Source organism: Coturnix japonica, chromosome 9 (genome assembly GCF_001577835.2).
Source record: "Coturnix japonica isolate 7356 chromosome 9, Coturnix japonica 2.1, whole genome shotgun sequence".
Lineage (NCBI taxonomy): Eukaryota > Metazoa > Chordata > Aves > Galliformes > Phasianidae > Coturnix > Coturnix japonica.
In genome coordinates this window covers 13273191-13297624 of record NC_029524.1, presented here as the reverse complement: position 1 = coordinate 13297624, position 24434 = coordinate 13273191, and the positions used below count along the sequence as shown (strand labels likewise).

Here is a 24434-nt window from a genome sequence, read left to right as displayed (position 1 = left end):
CCTTTGTGAGCACCACAGAGGGTGATTAGGGGATTTTCAAGACATTTAATCCCTCTCCCCCTCCCGGGAGCACTGCTGAGTCAATGATCAGCCATTCCACTCCTTGCTTCACCTTGCAGGGAGATCTGGCAGCCCTTGCTTCTTTATATTTGATGCAGCATTAACTGTCTGCATTTTGCATTCGTATGTGCTAACTATTAGGGACAGACACCAACTCGTTTCCTCAGAACCACCTCAGCAGCCCTTCACCTTCCACTGAGTATGACAAGCATTAAACTTGCACCATTTCAAAAGAGGAGGTGGCAGATGGCAGCAAAACAAAGCTGGGCGAGATTCACCCTGAGCTGTGAATCACAACTTTAAATGTCTCCCTCCATCAAACAGTTTCATTGTTATGGCTTGTCTGCAGCTTTATCCACTCAGGCTCAAGAGCTGCATTTCAATACATTTCAATGTGGTATCTTATGTGGACTAAGATACGTTAACACAGATGAAAATGCAAGACCCAACAGCAGTATTTGAGCCATAAATAAGATTCTTGGTTATTTGGAAATGCCTTTATTGAAGAGAAGGAATGCAAAATGGCACAGTATGATGGCTCATGTTATTTGCAAACTATCTGGAAAGGGTTATATGAAATAACTTGCTAGCAAACACTGTAAAGGTCAAAGAATACTCTGCTGGTATTCTGACAGGACGTAAAGAAGATCTCAAGTCTCCCTGTACCCAGGTGTCACTGAACGACTCCATCTCCTACCGCAACAATACACGAAGACCAACAGAAGCAAGTGAAATACAGCTTCCATCATAAACTCAAGTCTACTACAGATGTACGCTTTATTAGCTAATAAGCACAAAGCATCTGTGTGCTTACATGGAATCAAAGAACCACAAAATGCTTTGAGTTGGAAGGGACATTTAAGATTATCTAGTTCCAAACCCCCTGCTATAGGCAGGGACACCTCCCTCTAGACCAGGTTGCTCAAAGCCCCATGATCAAAATGCAGCAGAGAACAACAGTGCAGAAGCAGCTGCCAGTCTGGTTTACATCAGTTGCAGCCATTTGTTCCTAGAGAAACACAGTAAATGTGATAGACGTGCCACTAGTAGGGCAGCTCAGACTGATTTACTTCAAATGTAACTTTGCAGATCTCTCTGCAGTTAAATTCCCAATTTACACTGCTCAAGGAAGAGGAGAAATACTAGTGGTGACCTCAGCATCTCCATGAGTCAGCCCTCCTTTTCCCATACTGAACTTTTCTGGATGGTCTCAGTATTTCTGTAGTAGGAAGGAGGCACCTCTGGCAGTAGATATATGACCAAAGCAAGGATTAATTAATTCACCCTGCTTTGCAAGCACATGAAAGTACGCTTCCAAGGAGGAAAGAACAAAAGGAAGAATAAAAAGGCTGGTCTAGCTATTGCAACACCAACATATCAACAAAAGACCCTGACACAGAAAACCCTATGTTCTGCTCAGACTGTGAATGGCTGCATTCCAATATCTGTAACTTGAGGATGCTTCCGTAAATACCAATCACTGCATGCACGGTGAGGAAGCATGAGATGAAGAGATATTATCTCCTCCTGCAGTACTGCATCAGTTTGGTTAGAAATATATTACTGAGATTTAGACACACTTTTATGCAGAAATATTCAAGATTATTGAGGACATATCTTTTTAACACTGGATAATGACTGCAGGGAAGCACAGCCTCTCACTGAGGGCAAGATACTCCCTGTTTATCAGCTCTTGCAAGCTGAAGCCTGAGAAATAACCTCCCACCATCCACCAAAGCACAAAACAAACAGTTTGGTCTCCACATTCTCATGGTCTGTCTGTATTTGTAGGTAAGTGCTCAACTACTGTTAAGAGAAGCAGCACAGAAGTGAAACTATTAATGCTGGGATAGTGTGACTATTCAGCACTTAACTGATTGACAGTGATAATTTGTTGACAGTCTATTATTTCTCAGATCTCACCATGGAAGCAGCACAATTGGAATATGTTTATATATATGTGTGTATAAATATAAGCATCTGTACACCAGAAAGAAACAAAGCTCTAAGCAAACAACTCAGTCCTCAGGAGTGCTAGGGCTTTAACAGGTAATTAAGCCCCTCTGAAAAACCTGACCCGAGAAGAGTCGGTGAAACCTTTAACGCATCTCCACCCACTCTGTGTTTTACTTTTGGAATGTATTTGCTTTTAACATTTCTATACTCTCACTGTTTAAAACTTGGCCCAATCAAATTAGCTTTAGGAAAAAGCCGTTAACGTCTGAAGGACACATGCAGGTCCTGAAAAACTTTGGTCCAATTCCTAATGAATTCCTACCTCTCGTCCAGGATATAACATCACTGTCCTCCATATGACAAAAACCTCAGAGAGGGCTCAATGTATGAACAGGAGAAGGAAAGCAAGACCTTTCTGCTTTTAACAGAAACTGTTTCAAGACGAGGTTGAAACCCTCTGCAGGGAGAGCCTGTAATATTGACTTCCTTGCTCTTCCTACATAGGAAATAAACCATCAGGGACTGTGGTCAGCAATGCCAGCTACTCAGCGTGTTTAAACACAGCATATCCACTTAAATACTTAATTTCTCTTCTGGACATTAATTCCTGCCCTCTTTTCATAGCTACACCTCTACCTTTACTATTCCAACGATTTTTCATGGGGTACAGTAGAGTCATCTAAGGAAGCAATCAGGAAGTTTTACTTGCAGAAAACCAGGCTGTGCATACATGTGATGTTCATTAGTAACATCTTGCTTGAGGTTTCTCCCATTCTGGACCAGATGCTTAGAAATTGAACGGCTGCCTCTGGCACTGCTAAGGGTATTTTGTTTGGCGAGCACTACCACAGCTGTCTCAGACCAGACTACATCATACATCAAATGACTTCACAGATTGTCTTCACAGCAGCATGGAATTAGCTGGTAAATCCCCTCAGGCTCCCCTCACAATCTTAGACACTCATCTGGATAAATCATACCTATGAGACTGCCCATTCACTTTGTCGTGGGTGAAGTCGGTAGACTGGGAAGACAAGATATCAGCAGCTTCGACACTTCGATCCATCCTACGGCCTGATGAGAATATTTTAGATGGCTTTGTTTCAATTGCTGTTTTAAAAGGAAACACAATTCAGTGAGGAATTCTTGACAGTTTGCTTGAAACACAATCAAGAAGCTGTGTGAAAGAAAGGCTGTGATAAAAGCAGGCTACTGAGTTACTGTCACAGAGAGCTCTACAGCTCATCAGCTGAGCCAAGCTAACTGCATGTGTGCATGCTTCTAGCCCTTTACAACTGCAAAGTACAATATGCTTGGATCCTTTTCAAAGCAGCTTTACTTTGCATTTGTGATGGGCTAGGAGCAAGCAGACCTCCATATATCAGCTAATAACTGATACCCTACTAAAATCACAGGAAAGCAACCACCTGCATTGGTCTGTCCATATCCACAGCAACAGGCAGCCCACAGCAGGCAAAAAAAAGTGTTTAGAACACCTCTGTCAGAACTGAGGTCTATTACATTTGTTAAATAAATGTTACCTTCTGCCTTGTGGTAATGTGAAACAGAAGGACAGTCAGCTTGCTGAGAAACAGAAGAGTACCAAGATGTGCAAATCCAATATGAGGGCAGGAAAATCCCTAGCTCCAGTCCTCCACATTCCTCCCATGCCTGGGACAGATTGCCCTCCTGTTTATTTGCTCACATGCTGATAGGGATACAGTTCAGGCTCCTCTCAAGCAAAAACTTGGCTACCCAGTACACAATCTGTCTGGGATTCACTGTAAGCATAATAAGATGACCAAGGTTCATCTTTAGTCCACAAGCTTTCTGCTTGTAGGAGGCAAAAATAAAATAACAACTACAACAACGACAAAGAGTCAGAATTACTATCATAGACTCATTTCCAAACTGATAACATGGGAAAATGGTCCCAGACAGCATCAGAAAAAGGAGAAAGCAACACAAGAACATGTGAGTAGATCCAGGCACAGCCAACATAGAAAACAGGAGAGGTTTCTTGATGTTAAGTTTTGCTTCCTTGAGACGTGACCTTTTTGATATCAACCATTCACATAAAGCCTTTATTTTATTCTTTTCACTCTTGGTCTTTTATTACTCATTTCACGACTGGAACACGTGGAACCTTGAAAACCAAAGCATTTGTGTGTGATGCTGAAAAACACACACTCTGAAGTGAGCAGCTTCCTGATACTCAAGAGCTCATAAAATTGCGTATTCTATTTCATAGCAATGACATTTGACCGGGCATTGTGAGAGCCTTTATAAGCAGTACAATCTAGTTATCTTCCTAGCGAGAAAACCTTTTCAGAGGATACAAAAAAAAAAGTTTAGAAAATATGAGGACATTAAAGTTGGCAGCATCTTCTTCAGCATGAAAGCATTAAATCCATTCTCTCCTTCAAAAATTAGCATTTGCTTTGCTGACTTGCTCAGATTCCCTGTGTAAGCCTCCCCACAAATCTCTACAAGCAATCAACCAGATACCATCAGCAGCACAGATAAGGAGACAGAGGTCAGTGAATGCATTTCACTGGCAAGATATTATCAAGACGTGGTTCAGAAGGCACGCTGGCTCCTGGTGGCTGTGTAATGCTTTGGAAATGACATCCAAACACGCTTTAAAACAGCAACTAGCAGCACATTTTGTACCTGTTTTCGTTAATTTTCTTTACAAAGCATATTGACAACTCTGTTTCTTTTCCTTCTATATAGTGAAGCTGTCAAACCAGCATGCTACTGGCCAGCTGACCTCCCCGTAGAGCAGGCTTTTGCTACACCGAGCACGGCTACTGCATAAAACTAGACTCAAGGACAGCAGCTCTCACTCCTGCACAACAGCAAGAACCCAAATGCCCAGCTCAAACAGGAGCTTCATCTGCTTCTATTGTGGCCTTTCAGCACGTTATATTTATCAGCTCTAGGCATTATGCAAATGGATTCCTGTCTGCAAGACCTTGGTTACTTTTCTCAGAATCTTTTTCATTTCCTCTAGGAAATGCAAAAAACAAGAAGGGAGAGAAAAAAGCGATGTTATTTCTTGACTGCTTCAAAGCATATTTTTCAGTAAAGGCAGGCTTTTGTCTGAACTTATTGGTAATTCTGTACTAGATGTGCTGCAACATCCTTTATTTAAGTTTGCAGAACATTTTGCCTTAAAACTCTAATTGGAAATGATAGCGAATCCCTGCAAACAGGTTGGAACAGTCACATCAGAAGTTGCATGATCCTGTGGATATTAGATCAGAAGAAGAATTTCAGAAGCCTATAACTTGTTAAACTCCATCACATGCTTCTGAGCTCTCAGGTCCAGCTGAGTGTGCACTGATTTCAGCACAAGTTGCAAGGACAGAATCTTTAGCAGCATCACCCACACAATGCAGCTACACAGCACAGAGTTTCCCATCCTCCACAAGCTTTTATGGTCGCAGTTGCAAAATGAAGTAGATAACTGCAGCTGCCTTGACTTTTGTAGAGGTCTGGCCAATGGAGCCCGCAGGTGCCAGCACACAGTAATTCATTTAGATCTAAACAAGGGTATATTTGATCAAGTAAGTGGCTTTGCCTGTTGGGAAGTGCACAGTATCTGGGCTGCGGCTCTTTCCCTGGGCAGAGGACGTCACGGAGTGAAAGAAAATCCACTTAGTGTGTTGGAAACCCTGGGTATGATCCCTGACCCTTCCTCAGGAAGGGAGATGGAGAGATGCAGTGGAGACCATTAGTGTCTGCTGAGCGCACATCACCTTCTGCAGTGTTCATTCAGTTGGAGCTGAATGTGGTCCCAGGGTCTCACAGGTTGCCCCAAACAGAGGGTATGCTCCAAGGCTACATTGCAAATAACAACTAACAAACCGACAACACACATTGGGCCCCAAATGCTTGCCCCAGTCAAGACAGACACCAACAATTTCCTTACATGAAGAGGAAGCGCAGAGGTCAGCAATGCCGGAGCCACTCCTAGCACAGACAGGAGGAGAATCACTCAGCAGAGACTGGGGCTTTTCATCCCTATCGTGACAAGAAATGGTATCGTTTTCTGGCCTGGAGGAGAAAGGAGAAGGCAGGACGATGAATATTTGCAGTTACCTGAGCATAAGTTGTATTTTCTTCAAATTGCCTGTGATACAAGAAATTAAAACAAGTGTTTTTCACATAGCAAACTAGCGCCAAGGCCATAATTTAACTGCACAACTGTAGCTTCCCCAGACCAGCTGATGTTGGACGTATTTGGAAGGAACATTTTTTCCTACAGCAATAAAGAGCCAAGGAAAGGAAACTGTACCTCCTTACAGTCTGAAGACCCAAAATACCAGCATGACACTTAAAAATTAAATCCTGCAGCAGTAGGCCTGTGAGGTCTCCAGTTCTCAGCTTTTTCATGCATTTAAGTTCTGCTCCTGAATATGTCGAGGATTTCACTTTATAGAGAGCAATATGCAACACTCATTTAAAGGAGGTAGGGCGTAGAACTGCAGATTTCCTGAGTTAGGTGGATCAGTGAGAAATCTAAGCAGCTGAAGACAAGAAAATGAACAAGGTTGCTTGTTAATAAGCAATAAAACCCAAGAAGTGAGAAGGGTGTGAAAACCATGAAAAGAAATGGGCAGACGCAGAAAGTTTCCCTGCCCAATAGCAGGTTAAGGCAATTAGGTTACATTTCTAGTTAGAAAGGGAGCATTCCAAGGAGGCAGTTAATGATTTCACAGCTAAACCAGTTTCTAAGGAAACAGCTAGCAGAATATTAAGTAGCTCAGTCCCCCTCCAGTGATCTCAGCAGTGAGGCTTTGGAGAGGAGGGAAAGGAAAAAAAGCAGCCTTGCAGTATTTCCTGGCTCCCCATAAAGCAAGAGCTTGTCCATACAGGGATCCCATGACAATTCATCTGAAATAACCAGAGACTTGTCTGTGCCAGGAAGTCAGAGAAAAAACAGCATGGAATATCAGCTCCACGTGCAGTAGCTCTTCTGCATTGATTTTCTCTGTGAATACTCCTATTCAGCACCAGAAAACCCCCTCTTCTTTTTTTGAGGTATGAACCAACAACTCAAAGATACATTATAGTACCTCCATTAACAGCATTCTCTTTCATCACGTTTTAAAGATGAAATATGCTGTATCGAGTCTCTTAAATATTTTCTGCAGAGTCAAACTTTTCAGGTAATTCCAATTAATTGCCCTGGATTGCTCCTATGTAAATATGCTACACAAGAGAGTAGGAAGTGACACCCATTCTGATGGGAATGTGAGCCACCTAAAACATTTAAAATATGAAATACATCCACTTCAGATATTGCTTTCAAACTAAGGCAGATAAGATTTCACTACTTGTATTGTCACGTTCTTGCAAGGCTTCCTATTTGAGTATTTCTCATTCTAGTGAGTCAATTCTTATTAGAATTAGAAAGGCACAAAGCCACCAAAGTGTATCCGTTTCTGAACAAAATCTAGTTCAAGTGTGCTCATTTGATGCCATTTTCTTGCACACAGATGTGTAGAAAAGTGGTTTTATTCTGCAACTAGCAGTGACCTGAAGCTGCATTACAGAGGCTGGGGAGGCGTTGATAAGGAGGTTCATGTTTTGATAGAACACAGCACCAGCATCACTTGGATAATCCCAGGATACTGTTAAGCAAACATATTACCCAGGTAGATGGTGCAAAAAAAACAAAGGAGGCATTTGATCATTTCTAGAGATTCCTGATAATAAATTGTAATGCACTACACTGCATCGGGAAATAACAACTATTTCCCCTGATTTGACCTGTTTTTTTCCCTTTGGAAAGTCGCATCATCTTCATGTGCCTGTTTTCCACTCCACTTCTAAAGCAGGAATGTAATGCTCAAGACACTCCAGTAGTAATTAAGATTTACTCTTGAAAAGCACTTTCTAATACTTTCTAAATAAACCAAATGTTAAGTAGGGCTACGTTAACAGCTGGTGCCGCAGTCAGTCCAGTTCTTCTAGTCCACTCTGGGAAAAACACCGTGCAGGGGAAGTGGGACCTTGAACACAGACCCCACGATGATGTGGCACTGTATTTAATCAGTTTAGACTTCTAAGGCACGCAGCTGTTTTGCAGGACTGCAGAAAAAAAGATAAACTAATCTCTATGCTACAAGTTTGTTTAAATTAGATGGTGTTTTCTTCACACACACACACACACACACGCACTCTCTCTCTCTTAATATACAGGAAGAAGGAGAGGGCTTGCCAAAGCTCTGCACACTGAGATGGTACAAAAGCTGATGACTGTGGGAAATGACGCCAACTCCAAATCAGCATCCAGGCTACACCATGCAGGAGCAGGCTCCATACTCAAACACAGGTCATTCTTTCCAGGCTAGCAGTCAGAAAAAAATAAATAAATCAAGACTGTGCAAGACTCTGCAGAAGCCAAGGCAGAAAAAGAACATTTGGATGTGTGCATTTCATTCACTTTCCCTATTTATTTACTTATTTACTTATTTATTTATGAGACATTTCCTGAACTCTTTTCATCCCCAAATCTCCTATGTTACACTTGTCCATTTTGAGACTCGGGTTACATAAATCAACATAATCCCATTTGAAAAGAAGTGTTTCTGGTGAAGCAGGAGGGCTCTGAGTCAGATCACTTGCTTGTTCAAATGCTGTTCCAAGATAGTGGTGGGAATGAACACAGGCAAGATAAAGTGGGAATCACTCCCCATCCACAACAGCAAGCTTAGGTCAGACTCAGCTACACATGTGCAACTACTGCCCACATCAGTCAGTCTTCTGTTGTCTGTATGGACCTTCCACACTAAAATGTGAAAGAAATGTATTTAAAAAAATTGAAAATACAAATGTGGAAGCAAAAAGCAGCAGAGGAATGACATGGGAAGGTGTTCAGAATTCTGAGCTGATACAATCCCAGGCATTTTACACACCCCATTCCAGCTACAAACAGAACACACTGCAAGAAGAAGAAAGGATTATGAACGCAAGGGATATAACGCAACTTTAAATCAAACTGATCAGCAAACATTTGTTCAGCTTGTTAAATTACGTGACGTCGGCCAACGGATATTTCTCTGCCTGCAGCATTCTCCGTTCTATTTTGAAGTGATCTTTAAAGAATGACAACGGCAATGCACTTCCAAGTACGGAGATTTTATTTATCTGGGAGTGGGAAGCATTTGTTAGCTTTTTAAGATGTNAAAAAAATCAACTTTGTCTCATGCATTTCAACTTACGTTGGGTACACAGTTCTGTGATAACGTGGCGTCACAGGTCTCTGGAGAGGCTCGTCTATACTCTGATGGACACCAGGAAACAGCTTCCTCTTGGTTTTTGGAGTATGAGTCATTATCTGAGACATGAGTAATAAAGAAATGGAAAAACAGAGAGAAGACAGTGAGAAGAAAGGTAACCGAAGGCATTCTATAGAAATGTGACATTGAAGACAAGTTATGATTCAATGCCATGACATATAGCTCCCTGGGATCACTATGGGATCCATGATATCTTACCTCAGGTCATCTCCATCACCACCATAACCAGACTGATCTAGCACTAGAACCCCAATACTGCCTTCAGTTTCTTATTAAATTGCAGCCTGACCACCTCTCATGAAGGGGTAACTACTGCTCTCAAACTTACACTAATTCTGAACTACAGCTAAGAAAAACAGTGAAAGACTGCCATGCAGGTAGAACCTATCCTTTAAAATAACAGATTGAAGACAGAATGATCTTAGAAGGCAATGAAACTGCTGAAACTAAACACTTAACCCAGCAAATTCACTTAGTTCAGGATGGTGAGAAGTGGTACTCACTCCCAAGTATTCAGTTGTCAACAGCTTCTCTCCTGTAAGCTCTCCCAGTTGAGGCTGTAAAACCTCATCTTTGTCCAGGTCAGCCTCCATGATGTCATGGTCCTCCTGCAACAGCAACACGCACATTATTTGAGCTCAGGTTCCAAAGAAGTTTTCGTTTCCAATTTGCTTTTCACTTCAGTAGTCACTTAAACGGTATGTACTTTCCAGACAGTACTGCACATGTAAATTGTAATGTACAGTTAATTTCTTTCAAAAAGGCAGACATCCAGATACAAGCTCACCGAAGCTTCTGATATAATCAGAAACTCGAGAATCTTGAGAGAAGAAAGATCAACCCCTACCTCCAAAAAATTATTCAGCAGAAAGCATGGTTTGCAATTCAAAAGTTGTCATCCTTAAAATTTCCAGCCTCAAAGAATTGTTCCTCGACCTAAGAAAGGCTCTTTCCCTAACAAGCAGCTGCTATGAAGTTCGTAGTTTTTACAGATCTGGTCATACATCCAACTTAGTTATGCAGTACAGACTGAAAAGTGTAGCCTGATGCTGTTTCTCAGCCACACTGGAGTCTTCCTCCCCCAGCTATAATTATTTTCCCTATATGAATTAAATATTAAGTTTTTCATAAGCACTACTGAGACACCAGACTGTTAAGATAAGGTTGTACAGGACCTCAGGGAAATGTTCCATCTGCCTTCCTCTCCCAAGGAAAGATACGCTACAATCAGCTCAGAAGTTGGTAGGTGTGGGAAATAAGCCAGACAATGAAAAAACACAGATAAACACCTGTAAGCTGCCCAACAACCATCTGTATCAAACAAAACAGAAAGACAGCACATATGCTGTGCCTAAGCACAAAAAAAGAAGTTATAAAGATGAGCTTTATAAATAGTTTGCTGGGAGTTTTTTAGACAGCATGACAATGCAGCATCAACAGCAAACTGTTTTCTTCAAGAATGTTTGACAGAAGTCTTGCCCATTACGCAAAAAAGACAGGCCATCACCCTGATCTTTCATCCAGCTTTTTCCTACATGTTGTATTTAACTTTGGACTGGCTTGGTGTGCTTAGTTCTCACCTCGCCTACTGTGCTGGGTGACATGTTTTATCACCTGGAAAACTCTGGGTTCCCTTTATCATAATCGTAGAATTGTTAAGGTTGGAGACAACCTGTAAGGTCATTTAGTCCAATCATCAACCAACATGATGCAATGAATCCCACAAATACTGTGTTGAGATTCAAGTTGTACAGCAAATATCCAACTACTTAGGGAAAGTTTTGTGTTAACTATTTTTCACTAAATAACAATAATATTAATAAACACGGAATGAAGAAAAAAAAATGAATACAAAAAAAGAAGTAGTAGCAGCCCTATTCCAGTTGCACATTGATGGTTCTTTGCTTTTTTGCTTTCTTTTGTATTTTTGGGGAGGGGAAGTGGTAGAAGTGATGAAATGGTTTGCTAGGTTTTCCTTCCCCCACCATTTTCATATCAGACCTTCTGTAGTTCTGAATGGTCGTATGTCTCTTAGCTGCATCTGTAACGAATGATTTATGGTGCCTGGAGAAAGCAGTTATTACAATATATGTTCAAAGCCAAAAGAATTGAACAGCTCTAAATTAGATGCAGGCAAAAGTGAAATAAACAAAAACAGCAACACAAGAAACCAGGAAAGGTAATAGCAACAGCATGGAGATGCTTTGCATGCTCTTGGAAACAATAAAAAAGGAGGTAAAAATTGGATAAAAGACTCATTTTGCTGTTTCTTAAGTTGTGAGGGTATGAAAATTGGTACGGAGCAAATCATCAACATACCAGCAGATCATCTGAATGTATGTCACTAAATTGTCAATATATGGCCATATACTGACATTTGTCTGCAGTAGTTTTTAAGCATGACATCAAGACAAGACTTCTGCCAAAGCCTTCCAAAACTTTCTGCTGTCAGATCACAATACCAGATGTTATCACAGGGCCCCAAAGAACAATAACTCCCAGCATTTCCAAAATACAAAAGGGCCTCAAGCGTTGAGGCAGTGAGACAACAAATCTTCCTTTGCTTAGTTAAGAACACAACATCATGAGTTTCATATACCCTTTCGCTGCCACGCTGTTTGCATACCGTTTTCTAAGTATAGACTAACAAAGCAGGTCTACACGTAACAGAACAGAATTACAGCTCCCAGCAGCAATGAGGATTGTAGAACTCACCACAATCAACATTACGTTGGTAGCAGTTGTAGAATTGCCCAAATGTGAGTTTTTCTTTTGAACATAATCGCAAAGCTGGTGCAAAACTGAAATCAGGCACTTCTTTGTTTCAAAAGCCTATTGTTATTTTTTGAGTAAAACAAGGAGTGACCGAGGCCTGTTATAATCACATGATGGTTCAGTGGTAAAAACACATCTCAAATTGATTTGACCTGGAACCTTGGTTGGGATGGAGAACAGCAGCAACTTGTCCAAGGGACACAAGTGAATAGGAGAAATCCTTTCATTCCCAAGAGCAGCAGAAAAATCAATCAATCAGTCGATGAAAACATGCAATGCTACCACACAATCCAAAGCCACAGCTTTCATGAAGGGCCTCCTTATCTCTGTGCTTTCACAACAGATCACAGTAGCCTTCAAATATGTGCACCAGTATTCAAGGGAAAATATCACAACCTTGGATCCTTGCAAAACACTGAAGACACTCAAAACCTTGAAATGTCAGTTAAGGGGTGCAAAGCAGTGTAATGAATGAAAAAGTTCTAATATTAATCCCTGGAAAGGCCACCTGCACATCAAGCACTGATTTCGGGTTGGAGGAATGGGAAGAACTGAAAACTCACTTCAGAACAGCAGGAGGTGAAAAAATTACAGCAATGTGATTAGAAAAAAGCACAGTACAGTTCACTGAAGCCATTAAGAAGAGAGACAGCTGACTTAATTAAAATTTCCACATAGCCCTAAACCTACGAGTGCCACACAGCTCTAAAATCAGGGGAAGGCATCACAACACAAAAGCTAAATAATATACAAGAAGATAAAAGATTACATGGCTTTACATTGGCAGATCCTGCAGGGCGCTGAGCTCAGTGCTGGCTGTGAGCACACCACACCTTTTACAACATATTTACATTTTTCTCTGTTTTCACAATGTAACGGGTTCAAAGTACGTTTGAAAAATGCTCAACATCCTGCAGCAGCGGCAATTTCTGAAGTGTAACAGGATTGTCACTGTTCATTAGCATTAATGTGCAACAAGTTAGCAAACACTGACACAACAGGCTTGGACTTACACTCTCGTCAGTCCAGGCCAAAATCTCACTCTTTGTCTGTAAACTCAGTTCTCAGTAAAAATGTTCCCCGCTGATATTTATAATACAAGAACGTTTAGTAGAGATCATTGGCTCTCAATGTCACCAACTTCTTTGGTGTGAATACATGTAGTTCAAACAGTATTCCAAGGTTCTATGGAAAGACTTCTTGAGAAGTGCCATATAATAGATTTCACTCAGATACAGCTCCCAGTGTAAGCTGCACATACAGCACTTTTTCAAATCCTCCTTCCTATGCACTTATACAGCAACGCAGCAACTGTAGGTAATGCAATCTGACCTCCTTGCTATGGGATCATGAAATAACAAACACAATGCATGCTTCCAAACCTGGGATCCTATTACTCCTCCATAGGCAGCTTCTTAAAAAATGCTGAAGTAAAATGATCAATACAAAAAATGCTTATTAAAAGACTTGGAAATACACAGCTAAGCAGCTTTCACTATTGTAGCATTTCTGATACTTCCTATCTTCATTTTTTCCCTCACTTTATGGCACTTCTTTGCAAATGTGGAATTTTGGTTTTCCCTCACAACATACAACTTATTGCACACATTTGTGCCAAAAGAAGCTGTCACACGATAAACAAGCAATGATACCTTAAAAGAAAAATAAAGTGATCAATCTTTCCATAAACTATTCTAGTGATACACTAGGCTGTGTGCTTCCTTTGAAAGTGAGACTTTGACTGCTATGATAACTCATCTCTTTACCTATCGCAAGTTATGATATTTTATTTATTGCAGAGGTATCAAAATAAAAGAGTAGGACTTAAAATGGAAAAAATGTAATGGCAATGGATCGAATTTTCTTGTTTAATATACCCTGGCGATCAAAGAGAACTTTAACGAAACAAAACCAACTCAATGGAATAAACAAGATCTGGCTTATTGGTAAGGATACTTTCTATCTAGAGGATGAAGGATGTCTCTAAAAGATATCAGAGGGCCTTCGTGACTTACCTCATCCTCTTCTTCCTCTTCATCATCAGACACAATATTGTCATTTAATGGCTCTTCTAGTAAGAAGAAAAATGAAACTGTGTAAGAGCTCACATCCAGCTTAACAGAATCTCCTGTCTCTCTTTTGGAGCAATATGATTCAGCTTGCTTCTCTTACAGATGTGCCATTTCTTTCAGGACATCTATTGGAACTGTTTGCCCCTATAAGGTATGCCAGAAACAATTCTTATCCAGGAAAAAAAGGCAGAAACAGAAGCACTCTGGAATGGTGCTTCTCTCACACATCCCACAGTGGTGCCCCAGCATATTTTCTGATGAGATGTGTGAATCTAAGTGTTCACTTGCAAAGCTGTTAATTTTTCAACTAACTTTTAGTGAAGATTCCACTGCTCTCTACAAGCGCTTCATTACTACACTGTTCACAAATAAAATCATAGACTTGTGTAGAAAACTTACTGTAACCCTTGTGCAACACAGAGGGACACAGAACACCAAAACACCATAAAAAATATCAACAGCAACAAGCAAAAAACCATCAATGACATTGTTAAATACCAACAACCATGTGGATAAACTGACCTCTTAGAAAAAAGCATCCAGGCTTATCCTGGGAACCTTTATTCTCAACTTTCACCAATCTATCTGACATGCCCTTTATAAAAACGCCATTCTCACAGGTAGGAGAGGAGTGATTGTGTAACCATGGTGAACAAATATTGCACAGTAGCAACATGGTGCTTAAATATTATATTTGTTCCCTTGCAAAGGAACGAAAGATATGCTGTCTTTTTCTAGAAGAAAGCAGACAGACTTGTTCTACTTTCATCATACAGTAATATACATCATTAGGATTAACCTCTTTTTCCTTATTTGCTTTCTCCTTCCTCTGCCTCCCTTTCTGCCACTGGAAACAGAAAACAAAACAAATATTCCACCTTCCCACACTTTGTATTACCACAGCCCCTATGACTCCTGCAACCAACCAACATGCTCCCTAAAGTGGAGGGTCTCAGCCCCCTGTTCACAGTGAGCCACTTCGGAATGCAGAGCTACACTTCTCTACAGGGTGAGAGACAAGCAGAGACAGTAACTAAAGTTCATTTTACAGTTTGTATCACCTGCATATTTTTAGCTGACACCAATCTCTAGAGGTCTTTAGGAGGCCACTGGTATGAAAGAAAGCAGTCAAGGTCATTTTGTTTACAGTCCCCAAACTCTAGGATTGAGACCTATGAAGTCTATTATTCCCTCTTTATATTCCCAACACAAAAGTCAGTTTTAAAACATATCAAATCCTGACATTCACTATTCACCCTCTCTCAGACCATCACATTACTGTCACTCTGTGGGAGTTTCAATGCCAAATAAAAACATGAGCCTTCTTATAGCTTTTGTGAAGATTTACAGCTCAGATAGCTGCATTTGTTCTTCTGACCTGAATAGAGCTGCTTGATAATAAATTCAATCTGTCGGATCATCTCTGCATTTCCTTCCTTGAGAAAGCAGCGTAGAATTTCTTCCATTCCCTGGGCAGAGGGGAAAACATTGTAAGATTAGTATTTCACATGACCACAGTGACAGATCTGTCAGCTAAAATGTCATTGTTTTGATGGGAAAAATACAGGCAGTGTGAAACAAGCCACTGTGCTCCGCTCCAAGCACTCTTTTTTGCCCATACACTCCCAAAATAAAAGAAATACACCATCTGGACCCCTTCTAGATTTAAACATAGAAGTATCTGTGATGACCAGCAGTTTTTAATAGATCTTCTGCTTCTGCCTTCTCAACTCAGATGTCAGCACAGCAGTCAACAGAAAAGGGCAAATTTGCATTCACAGAAAACCATGCAAAGTTCAGAGGAGGAAAATCAAAAGCAGGATCATCTTCAGCCTTTTCCTAAACCCAGTTTCTTTCTTAGTGGTCCTTACAGGCTTGATGTTGTGTGTGTGTAATCACTGAAGATGACATCCAGTGCCCTGTGCTCTCCTAAGTAAAACATCTGACAGCAGTTATGTCTTTATGACTCTCTAGATCAGTCCTTAAGGTATAAAGGAAGGAACAGTTTCCTCCAGCTCCCATCAAAGCATGTTTGTTACCATTAGGCTCTTTCAATTCCAAGTTCCAGGAAAATCTGCCTGCTCTCCCCAGCTAACTATACCTAGACCAGGCAGGAAAAAAAAGTAGCAAGAGGAACACATTCCCTTACTGGCTTTTTGCTGGTGCAGAACAAGTTTACTACAGGGAGGAAATAGAAGTTTACGAAGTGCTACATGGACATCAGTATTCTAAAATAATACCTTCAATTTATAATCTAGAAAGAATCCTTTGCACTGCTGGAACTTCACCTCTGGGGAAAAAAAATGCAGCGAATATGGCAAAAATGCTCAGTACATTTATACCTGCTTGTATACGAAAGGTGAGGGGCCTCCTGTGGATGTCCTCAAAATACCACGCTTCCTACCTCACAATCCTGCCACACATCACCTGACATGTACCCACATGTGTGCCATCTTCAGCATATGAGTTGACCCCTGTGCTATAGAAAGCACTACTGCTTACCATTGCTCTGGCTTCTTCTCGGACCGAAGGGATGGCGAGAATGCTATACAGTGCTCCATTCACATACGGTTGTATCTAAGAAGAAGAAATATTGGCCAGTAGTTGGATCACTAAGAAAAACTCTCAAATTCAGCCAAGTAGTCTACAGCCAAAATTAAAGAGTGAAGAAACAGAATAATCATGTTTAGAGAGTTTAATCAAGCTTGCCTACCCCTGCAAAAATTCCCATGTAAGCAGTGATTTTCTTTATAGGACACCACGTACACTGTGCTACTATCTAAACCTCCCCTCCTGTTTTGAAAATGTATTCTTGCAAACTGATCCAACCCACTGCCACCAAGAGGAAAAGAAAAGAAGAGAGAGGAAAGCAGGAGAAAAGGCAGTTTCTGACAAGCACTTGTGACAGTACAAAAAAATAGGAAAGGGCAAAAAACTGGGACAAGACTGTGTCAGCATAAATGTAGACAGGCTTCATGTGCTGTAGCCTTAAGTGGGATGATAAAAGCTGTGGCAGCACAGAACATCCTCTTACCATGCTGCCTGCCACTGTCCCTCAGCAGCAGCAAAAATAGTTTGTCCTATGGACAGTGAAAGCCACTAGATCTGTCTAATTGTACTTCTGTGACCCTTTGTGCTCGCCAGTCACTGCTGGAGCACTAAGATCCCCAGTCATCCTCTGCTGAGACCTTGGAAAAAGGAGTAAGTGATATAACCGCGAGAACCCAGAGTTTATATTATGCTTTAACCAGATGTCCCAAGACACCTCACATTATTATAAAGGAATCAACCTAGAGAATTCTGCTCAAAATACTGCCTATCTACCATATCAACTTTTTCCTAACCCAAAGTTTGCTGCACAGTACCTCGTGATTCTCATGGCCAAGAAGATCAGAGAGAACTCTGAGTACACGGTCTGCAATCCTTGCACACATTTTCTTCCCTGCAAGGGGAAAAAGCATAAGTGTGCTTGAAAAAACAAACAGATCAGAGCAAGCTTCTTAAGAATTTCTCAAAATCAATACTAAACGTAATTCATTTACACAGAGCAATATTATTCCTTGTTCCTTCCAAATGTTGCACAACGTAACTGAGCTGAAATCAGTGGAGTTGCTTCAGAGTTATGCAATGGTAATCGTGGACAGGATGCAACACAAAGGGATTTAACAAAGGTGTTATTTTGCTTATACCAGGCAGCCACTTTTTCATCCTTGTCTTACTTTCATTTTTAAGAGGGAATTTATTTTAAGCTTCTTTTAAACCTCTCGGGCATAGACAAGAACATTGTATTCCTATGTGGAATCTCTGCACTGTCAAAATGTTGCCTGCAAGCATTCCAGTCCACATGCTGCAGGGTAAACTCTTTTCAGTATTGATCAAGTTAGTTCTGACTTCCGTTTATACAAACAAATCTCTCATACAAGTATCAAGGACCCTTTGAGAAGCAGACCTGGAACGGAAGAATGGCAGTCCTCACAAGCTGGATCTAAAAAAGGAACAAAATCTTGGAGAGTCCCATTGAATTTGGACAAGCTCATCTCCACAGTTTAGGATTCTTCAGGAAGAGATCTGCTCAAAAGTAGTGCTTATAACAAGCAAATGTCACTGGTTATGTGAATTTCTGCTACTACTTATGGTCACTTTGAAGAATCCAGGAATATCAGTACCAGGTCCCAGAATCTTCCCTATTCATTCCTTAGAATAAAACAGTAGCTCAAAATGTAACATACCTGCACTCCTCAAACAAAGATTCATGAACAAGGCAATGGAATATTCTAGTGTGTAATCAGACAGGCTGTCTGTATCTGCCAGGACATCAGCCAGCCAGAAAATGAGCCCATCCTTGATCATCGCTGACTGCAGGGCACGTCTAGAATTGATCACAACACACACACACACAAAACAAATCACAACATAAATAGCTTTTAAATACATTTATAACTAATATGAGTGCATTAAAATCCTGCTTCATCTACCTGCCACACACTAGCTTGCCAACAAGTGAGCAAAGCAAGAAAGCAAGTGAGCACATTACCCCACACTGAGAAAAGAAAAAGGAAGTACTTCATGCCACGTATCTGGCATTAACCTTCTATAAGGTGAAGTGTTATTTGTTAAAAAGTAATAAAGATTGGAAATTTTCAGAAGATTGTTTCACTAAAATGCTGCCGGGCCCCAAAGCTCAAACTTACCTGTACTATCAAACATTGCTTTAATGAAAAAATCCCTTTCTCTAAGACTAATTTCTGATTTCAAGCAGCAGGATATGAAGATTTATTCTATTTCATCTCTAATACATCTAAGATACTATGTGAGGAAGCAGTGCGTAATCTCATACAAAGCACATCTACATGTGTTTCATCTACTGGAGATCTAGGTGAAGCAAATCCAAAAGACTTTCACTACAGTTGCTCGGTTAAGGAACACATATAAAAGCACACGGAGCTATAGCAGGAGATGCACATTTACTCAGGTCTTGATAACTGGTAGGAAGTCAAGAATAATTCAGTCAGCAAAACTGAGTTCTCCTCCATAATAAATGACATTGCTTTCATCAGCCATCAGAGGGTCTGATGATTGTTATGGGAAAATCGAGCGCTTTTCTTTCCTCCCTGAACAGAGCCTAACTTAGCCCGCATTTCCTCCCCTGCTGTCACCACTGCATGCTGTGTTTTCATCACCTGAGGCTGAATTTCTGCAGAGCCCCCAGAACATTCTCCCATGTAAGGGAATCCTTGTCCTCAGCTTTCAGTCTCTCCTCCAGCATTTGCAGCAACACCGGGTTCTGAGAAAGGTAGAGACGACCTGGTGCAAAGAGCGATGAAAGAACAGATGCTGAGATACCGATGCACGACAGAGAAGTTTCTTCTCCTTGGAAGACTAAGCTGGACTGACCTCCATTTTTTTTTCCTGAAGAGACACAGTGTTGTGCCAAAGCCCAAACAAACCTGCACAAATGAGTTCTAGCAGACTAGCTACACTCTACCCACTCGCAGCATTAGAGGTCCCCAACCGCCCACCTCTGCTTGCACCACACTGAATCCACATGCTCTCTGATTTATCAGTCTTGTATATTCTAGGAAAAGAACAGACACCTCCAAAGAGCTCAGGGAAGTTAAGTGCCTTATTGCTATTGACTTCAAAAGTGATTTCAGTTCCAAGCAATAGTTAACACTGAACCAAGGGCTGATTTGGGACAGGCAGAGATACACAGCTGCACATATGCAACCAAAGAGGTAGCAGTGATGTGCAAAAATTTATTCAGGTGAGAAGCAGGAAATGCAAGAACAGTGGCAGCAATGACCACTGTGCAGCCCAGTAGCAGGCCTGCCTGCAGGTACTTCAGTCACTGGGGAATATTCCCTCCTTTCTCCCCTCCCCCATTTTTTAACCCTCATAAAGAGGCTGAAGACTAAGCTGGGTAAGCTCCCACACGGACCACAAATCATCAACAGAACAGAAATGGTGCATATGCAACATCAAAAGGAAAACTTTCTAGATAACGACAAACTCTTTTTGAATGCATGTGACAAGAGAGCAAATCCCTAGAAAAATGGTGCCAGCAAGGCTCTACGTTCCCAAATGCAGTGATGTGCCCTCATGAAGTATTTGATGAATCAGTGTTATATGAAAATGTTTTTTCTCTCCTTTTGTTTCCCTGCAATGGATTTCTTACCTTCTGCCAATGAAGCAAAAGCATTGATGAGCCTCGCCATATACTGCCTGACTACCTCACTCTTAGACTGCAATAATTTAAGGACGCCTCTCTGAAAATGAGAGCAAACATTCATATTAGCGCACCAGAGTGGGTAAAAACAAACATAAGTTTTCTATAACAATTAAAAAGTTTCGGTACATTTGCAAAGCAAACAAGCATAGGCTGCATTTGGGCATCTTCAAAATTGTCAGTAGGATTTGGAATTTTCCACTTCCTCTTTCTTTTTAATCTTATTTTGGTGCAGGGTCGGGGGGAGGTCTGTGAGAGAGGCAGAAAACACACACACAGCAGCACAGCTGCTCGGCTCAGTTTGTTAGAACACCATTAAGCTCCATGGTGTAGGGTAAGAATTATAATGAACCAGCACTGGTAAAGAGGAAATCTAAAATTAGCCCATCTAAGTACATCAGCAAAATTAACAGGGTTTTTTGGTCACTAACTGAATGTTAATATCAGCTGAATAGAAGTGCTGTTCCTTGACAATGAAGTAGCTCAGGAGCTTAGCAAGAACACCACCTTGCAAACCGTTTTTATTCCCTGTTTTACTGCTGGCATTATCTATACACAGCTCTTACAGAACACTCACAGAAATTTTCAGGGAGGAAGATAAGATCACCGATTAACTAATCCTTGAACCCTTCTAACAGTACAGGTCACTGTTGCAATGACAAGGTAGAAAGCAGGCCCACTGCTTCAAACAACTGGGAACCACATAAAAGTAACCTTTATGAATGAAAAAAAACCCAAACTGTTTAACGCTTGTTAGCAACAGTATTATCTAACACATAAGCACTCTAGAAGAAACGCAGAATCTTATAAGCACTTCACAGAAGCAAACCAACAGTATCACATACAAGGTAGAGGAAGACTACTCCAGCTGACCTGACATTTGCTGTGGCAATCTAAGAGGTCGTTACTGATGTAAGCCTGCAGGACGGTATCCCTCTGTTCTCCAGGATGTGATGTTGTCAAGCGCTGAAATAAATAAAAACATTAATAAACCAGACAAATAAATCAATGGTAAATGTGAATTGATGACCACTGAAGATTTCAAAGGTGCTGATACCCAATGGCTGAAAATTAATTCTTTTCTCACAGGGAGAAGGAATTCAACCTCAGTGATCTAAGAGAATGAGATGAACTGCCCTGAGCTCAGCTCAGTGATCCATCACAGAACTGTTACTTGGAAGCTGTAATCACCGCTCCTGTGAGAAGGACACAGCATTACTTCCCATGAGGTTAAAAGCCCTTTCAATAGCTACACACATGGAGCTTTTCTGAAACACCTCAGACAGAGCAGCGGGTTACAGGGACCACTGATCTGACCCAGGAGGCATTTGCTTTTTTTTTTTTTTAATATGTGAAAACAGACATTGAAGCCTGACGAGACTGTCAGTATTATCATCTTTCACGGCCGTCACAATGAAAGTGTCAGCTTCCTTTTCAGCAGGAAAATTAAGCTTCCTGTTGTCACCTTTAGTCATTCACAAACCTCATGAAATTATCTGAGTTGATCAAAACTGTAAGCTGCTGTAGAACACCTTCAGTACGAAGGTAAAATACCAATTAGAATCTGGTAATTCTTTGATACAGCAGTATTTAAATGAATTTGAACAGGGCAACGCGTTGAAAATGTTGTTTTAGGCAGCAGCTATTTCCCTGAAAACCATCAGAAACAACTTCCACTGAAGATTCGAAGAATTCCTACCTGGCTTTTCTCAAAGAGAGAGGATGCTGCCACAAACTACCAGGGCTTTCCTCATCATCTGAAGATCATCAGCAAGATTCACTGACAAAGACAGATGCTGCCTATAATGCTGACCACCAGAACAATCACCTTGCCCATAAGATGGATCTTAGATCTAGACCCCTACAGAAGGGACCAACTTATTTCTACAGGGGCCATCCTACTCACCCAGCGCAGAGCCTGCAGTAAGAAGGCCTTGAGACGATCGTTCCCTGTAAGCAAATCTTTCTTCAGCTTCTCGTAGTCCAAAGAGGGCAACAAGGGCACATCCTGCTTCTTCCTACAATGCAAACAGGAAATATAGTGAATTTTGATGTTCATCCAAACTCCTTATTTGGTGCAGCTGATATTCCTGAGGTGTCAAGAGCCAAAACAGGAACTTTGCTCCAGGAAAAGGGTCTCCACATTTTTACACATTTGTTATTTTTATTACCATTACCATGTTAGAATAAGCAACCTAAGATGATGTTTTGAACTTGGGCTTTTTCCCACCTTAGATGCAGTTTACTTTGTCACCACACTTTGCAAATATTAAACAATTACCCAGCTGGTGGTCTGAGCATCTTAAAGATCTCTCACCTCAGTCACATCATCTCTTTTCTACTCATCAGCCAAAATTTCCTACGTTCAGCACAGAAGAAAAAAGATCCTGAAGTACACATAAAAAACATCTTAGCAATTCCCTTTTTCCCTCGATTTGTGAGAAGCAAATCAATTCCAACAACAGGAATGTATGGTGCGGAAACAGTAAAGAAAGCAGAGCAAACAGCTCCCAGGTGTGGAGTGACAGATTTGTTGGATTAGCAACATCCTGCTGAAATGAGGATGTTATTGAACCTGCCCAAGAGAAGAATCCAAGCACACAACACTTGCATGCAATGCTCGCTGAGATCAGAGGAAGCATGCAGGCTGATTCCATTTGCAAACGACAGGCAGAGCACTTTGGTTTACCAGTCCCTCCTCCTGTTCTTCACAGATACAAATGCAGCTCAGCAATACTTACACAGGTGCCAAAGATGCTCTTAACATTGTGGAAGCCTGGATCAGAGGAAAAAAAAGGAAATTGTAACAGATGAGTCCAAATTTCACACTGGCACTATTACTAATGAGGTCCACAGTGCATTCTCTCACTGAGGTTCTGCAGTTCCTTTCATATAAAATCTATGTGACTACTTAGAAACACAGCTAGAAAAACAAAGGACTTCAGTATAATTCCTTCGAAGTAGTTAAAAAGTGAAAATCCCTTTTGTTATGATCTATCTGTGCAGTCTTCACTGCCATACTCTAAAAATTCACCTCAAACATTCAGAAATACAAAAAAAAGAAAAGGGAGAGAGGAGAAAATAGTCTCTGAGATCCACTGAGGAAGACGAATACCTTGTTCAATGTCTCTTGACTTCAAAAATGTTAATAGTTTAACAGTGCAATAATTTTTCAGTGCAGACATACCATGCATTTCAGCACCTAAATGCAATTTCAATACCAATTGTCTCAGACTTCCTGCTGCTATTAAAACATATCTATAAACACAGATATAAATATGTAAAGAAAAGCCTAGTGCAAACAGAAGGTATGTGGGACAGCATGCCATTTGCAGTGGTTCTGCCTAGGATAAGCTCCATTTAAGCCTGGATATTTCTGCTTTGCTGCAGTGTGACTCAAAGCAAAGGAAGGCACCATTGCTGCACAAGCCAAAGCTTAAAGATGTCAACACCACATAAAAGATGTCTGGTTTAATAAATATTTCTTTAGCTAGCACTAACTATGCTTCATATCATGCATTTCAATGTCAACTTTACACCATGTTCACAGAATATTCTGTGTCACCTTTTGTGTCGGTCTCACTACTCACTTTCTATGCAGTGTCTCATTACCATTTATGACTGTAAAACCCACCTCCTCTTCTAACCTAGCCTCTTTCAATGGGAGCTATATAATCAATGTCTATTGTCAGATTTAAAACGGAGGGATTTAGCAGACAAAAGCCATGCAATGCCGCAGAGAATACCGAGTTACACTGGCTGACGTCTTCTTGAACGTGCTGGATTTCACAAAGCTCATGGGTATTCTTCGTAATAGAAGGAACTGCTCTCTCAGATGTGAAATAAGCTTATACACACATTAGGAAGCATTTCATGCTATGTTTAAGTCAATGAATGACTGGTATACAATAGATAATTAACAGGTCATGCACTTCAGAATTAACCTGTCTTGACAGCACTCCTCACATAACAATCTTTCTCAACCAACAGAGAAATCTTTCAAAATACCATACACATATTTAAATTGTTTTC

The 24434-nt window shown here is 40.8% G+C and overlaps 1 protein-coding gene across 6 annotated transcripts in view; it reads right to left on the bottom strand.

Annotated features, from left to right (window-relative positions):
• ARMC9 (armadillo repeat containing 9) overlaps positions 1–24434 on the bottom strand; it is a 49943-nt gene that overhangs the window by 5408 nt on the left and 20101 nt on the right. For 4 of the 6 annotated variants that reach the window (XM_015871767.2, XM_015871766.2, XM_015871768.2 and 1 more), the window contains 14 exons: positions 23144–23178; positions 22309–22420; positions 21276–21368; positions 20352–20442; positions 19357–19480; positions 18406–18545; positions 17542–17618; positions 16679–16753; positions 15555–15645; positions 14120–14175; positions 9833–9937; positions 9252–9367; positions 5954–6078; positions 2997–3126 (listed from right to left, as the gene is read on the bottom strand). In XM_015871767.2, the coding sequence (XP_015727253.1) occupies positions 2997–3126; positions 5954–6078; positions 9252–9367; positions 9833–9937; positions 14120–14175; positions 15555–15645; positions 16679–16753; positions 17542–17618; positions 18406–18545; positions 19357–19480; positions 20352–20442; positions 21276–21368; positions 22309–22420; positions 23144–23178 (1370 nt within the window). The other 2 variants (XR_001557225.2, XM_015871770.2) reach the window with 2 other exon arrangements.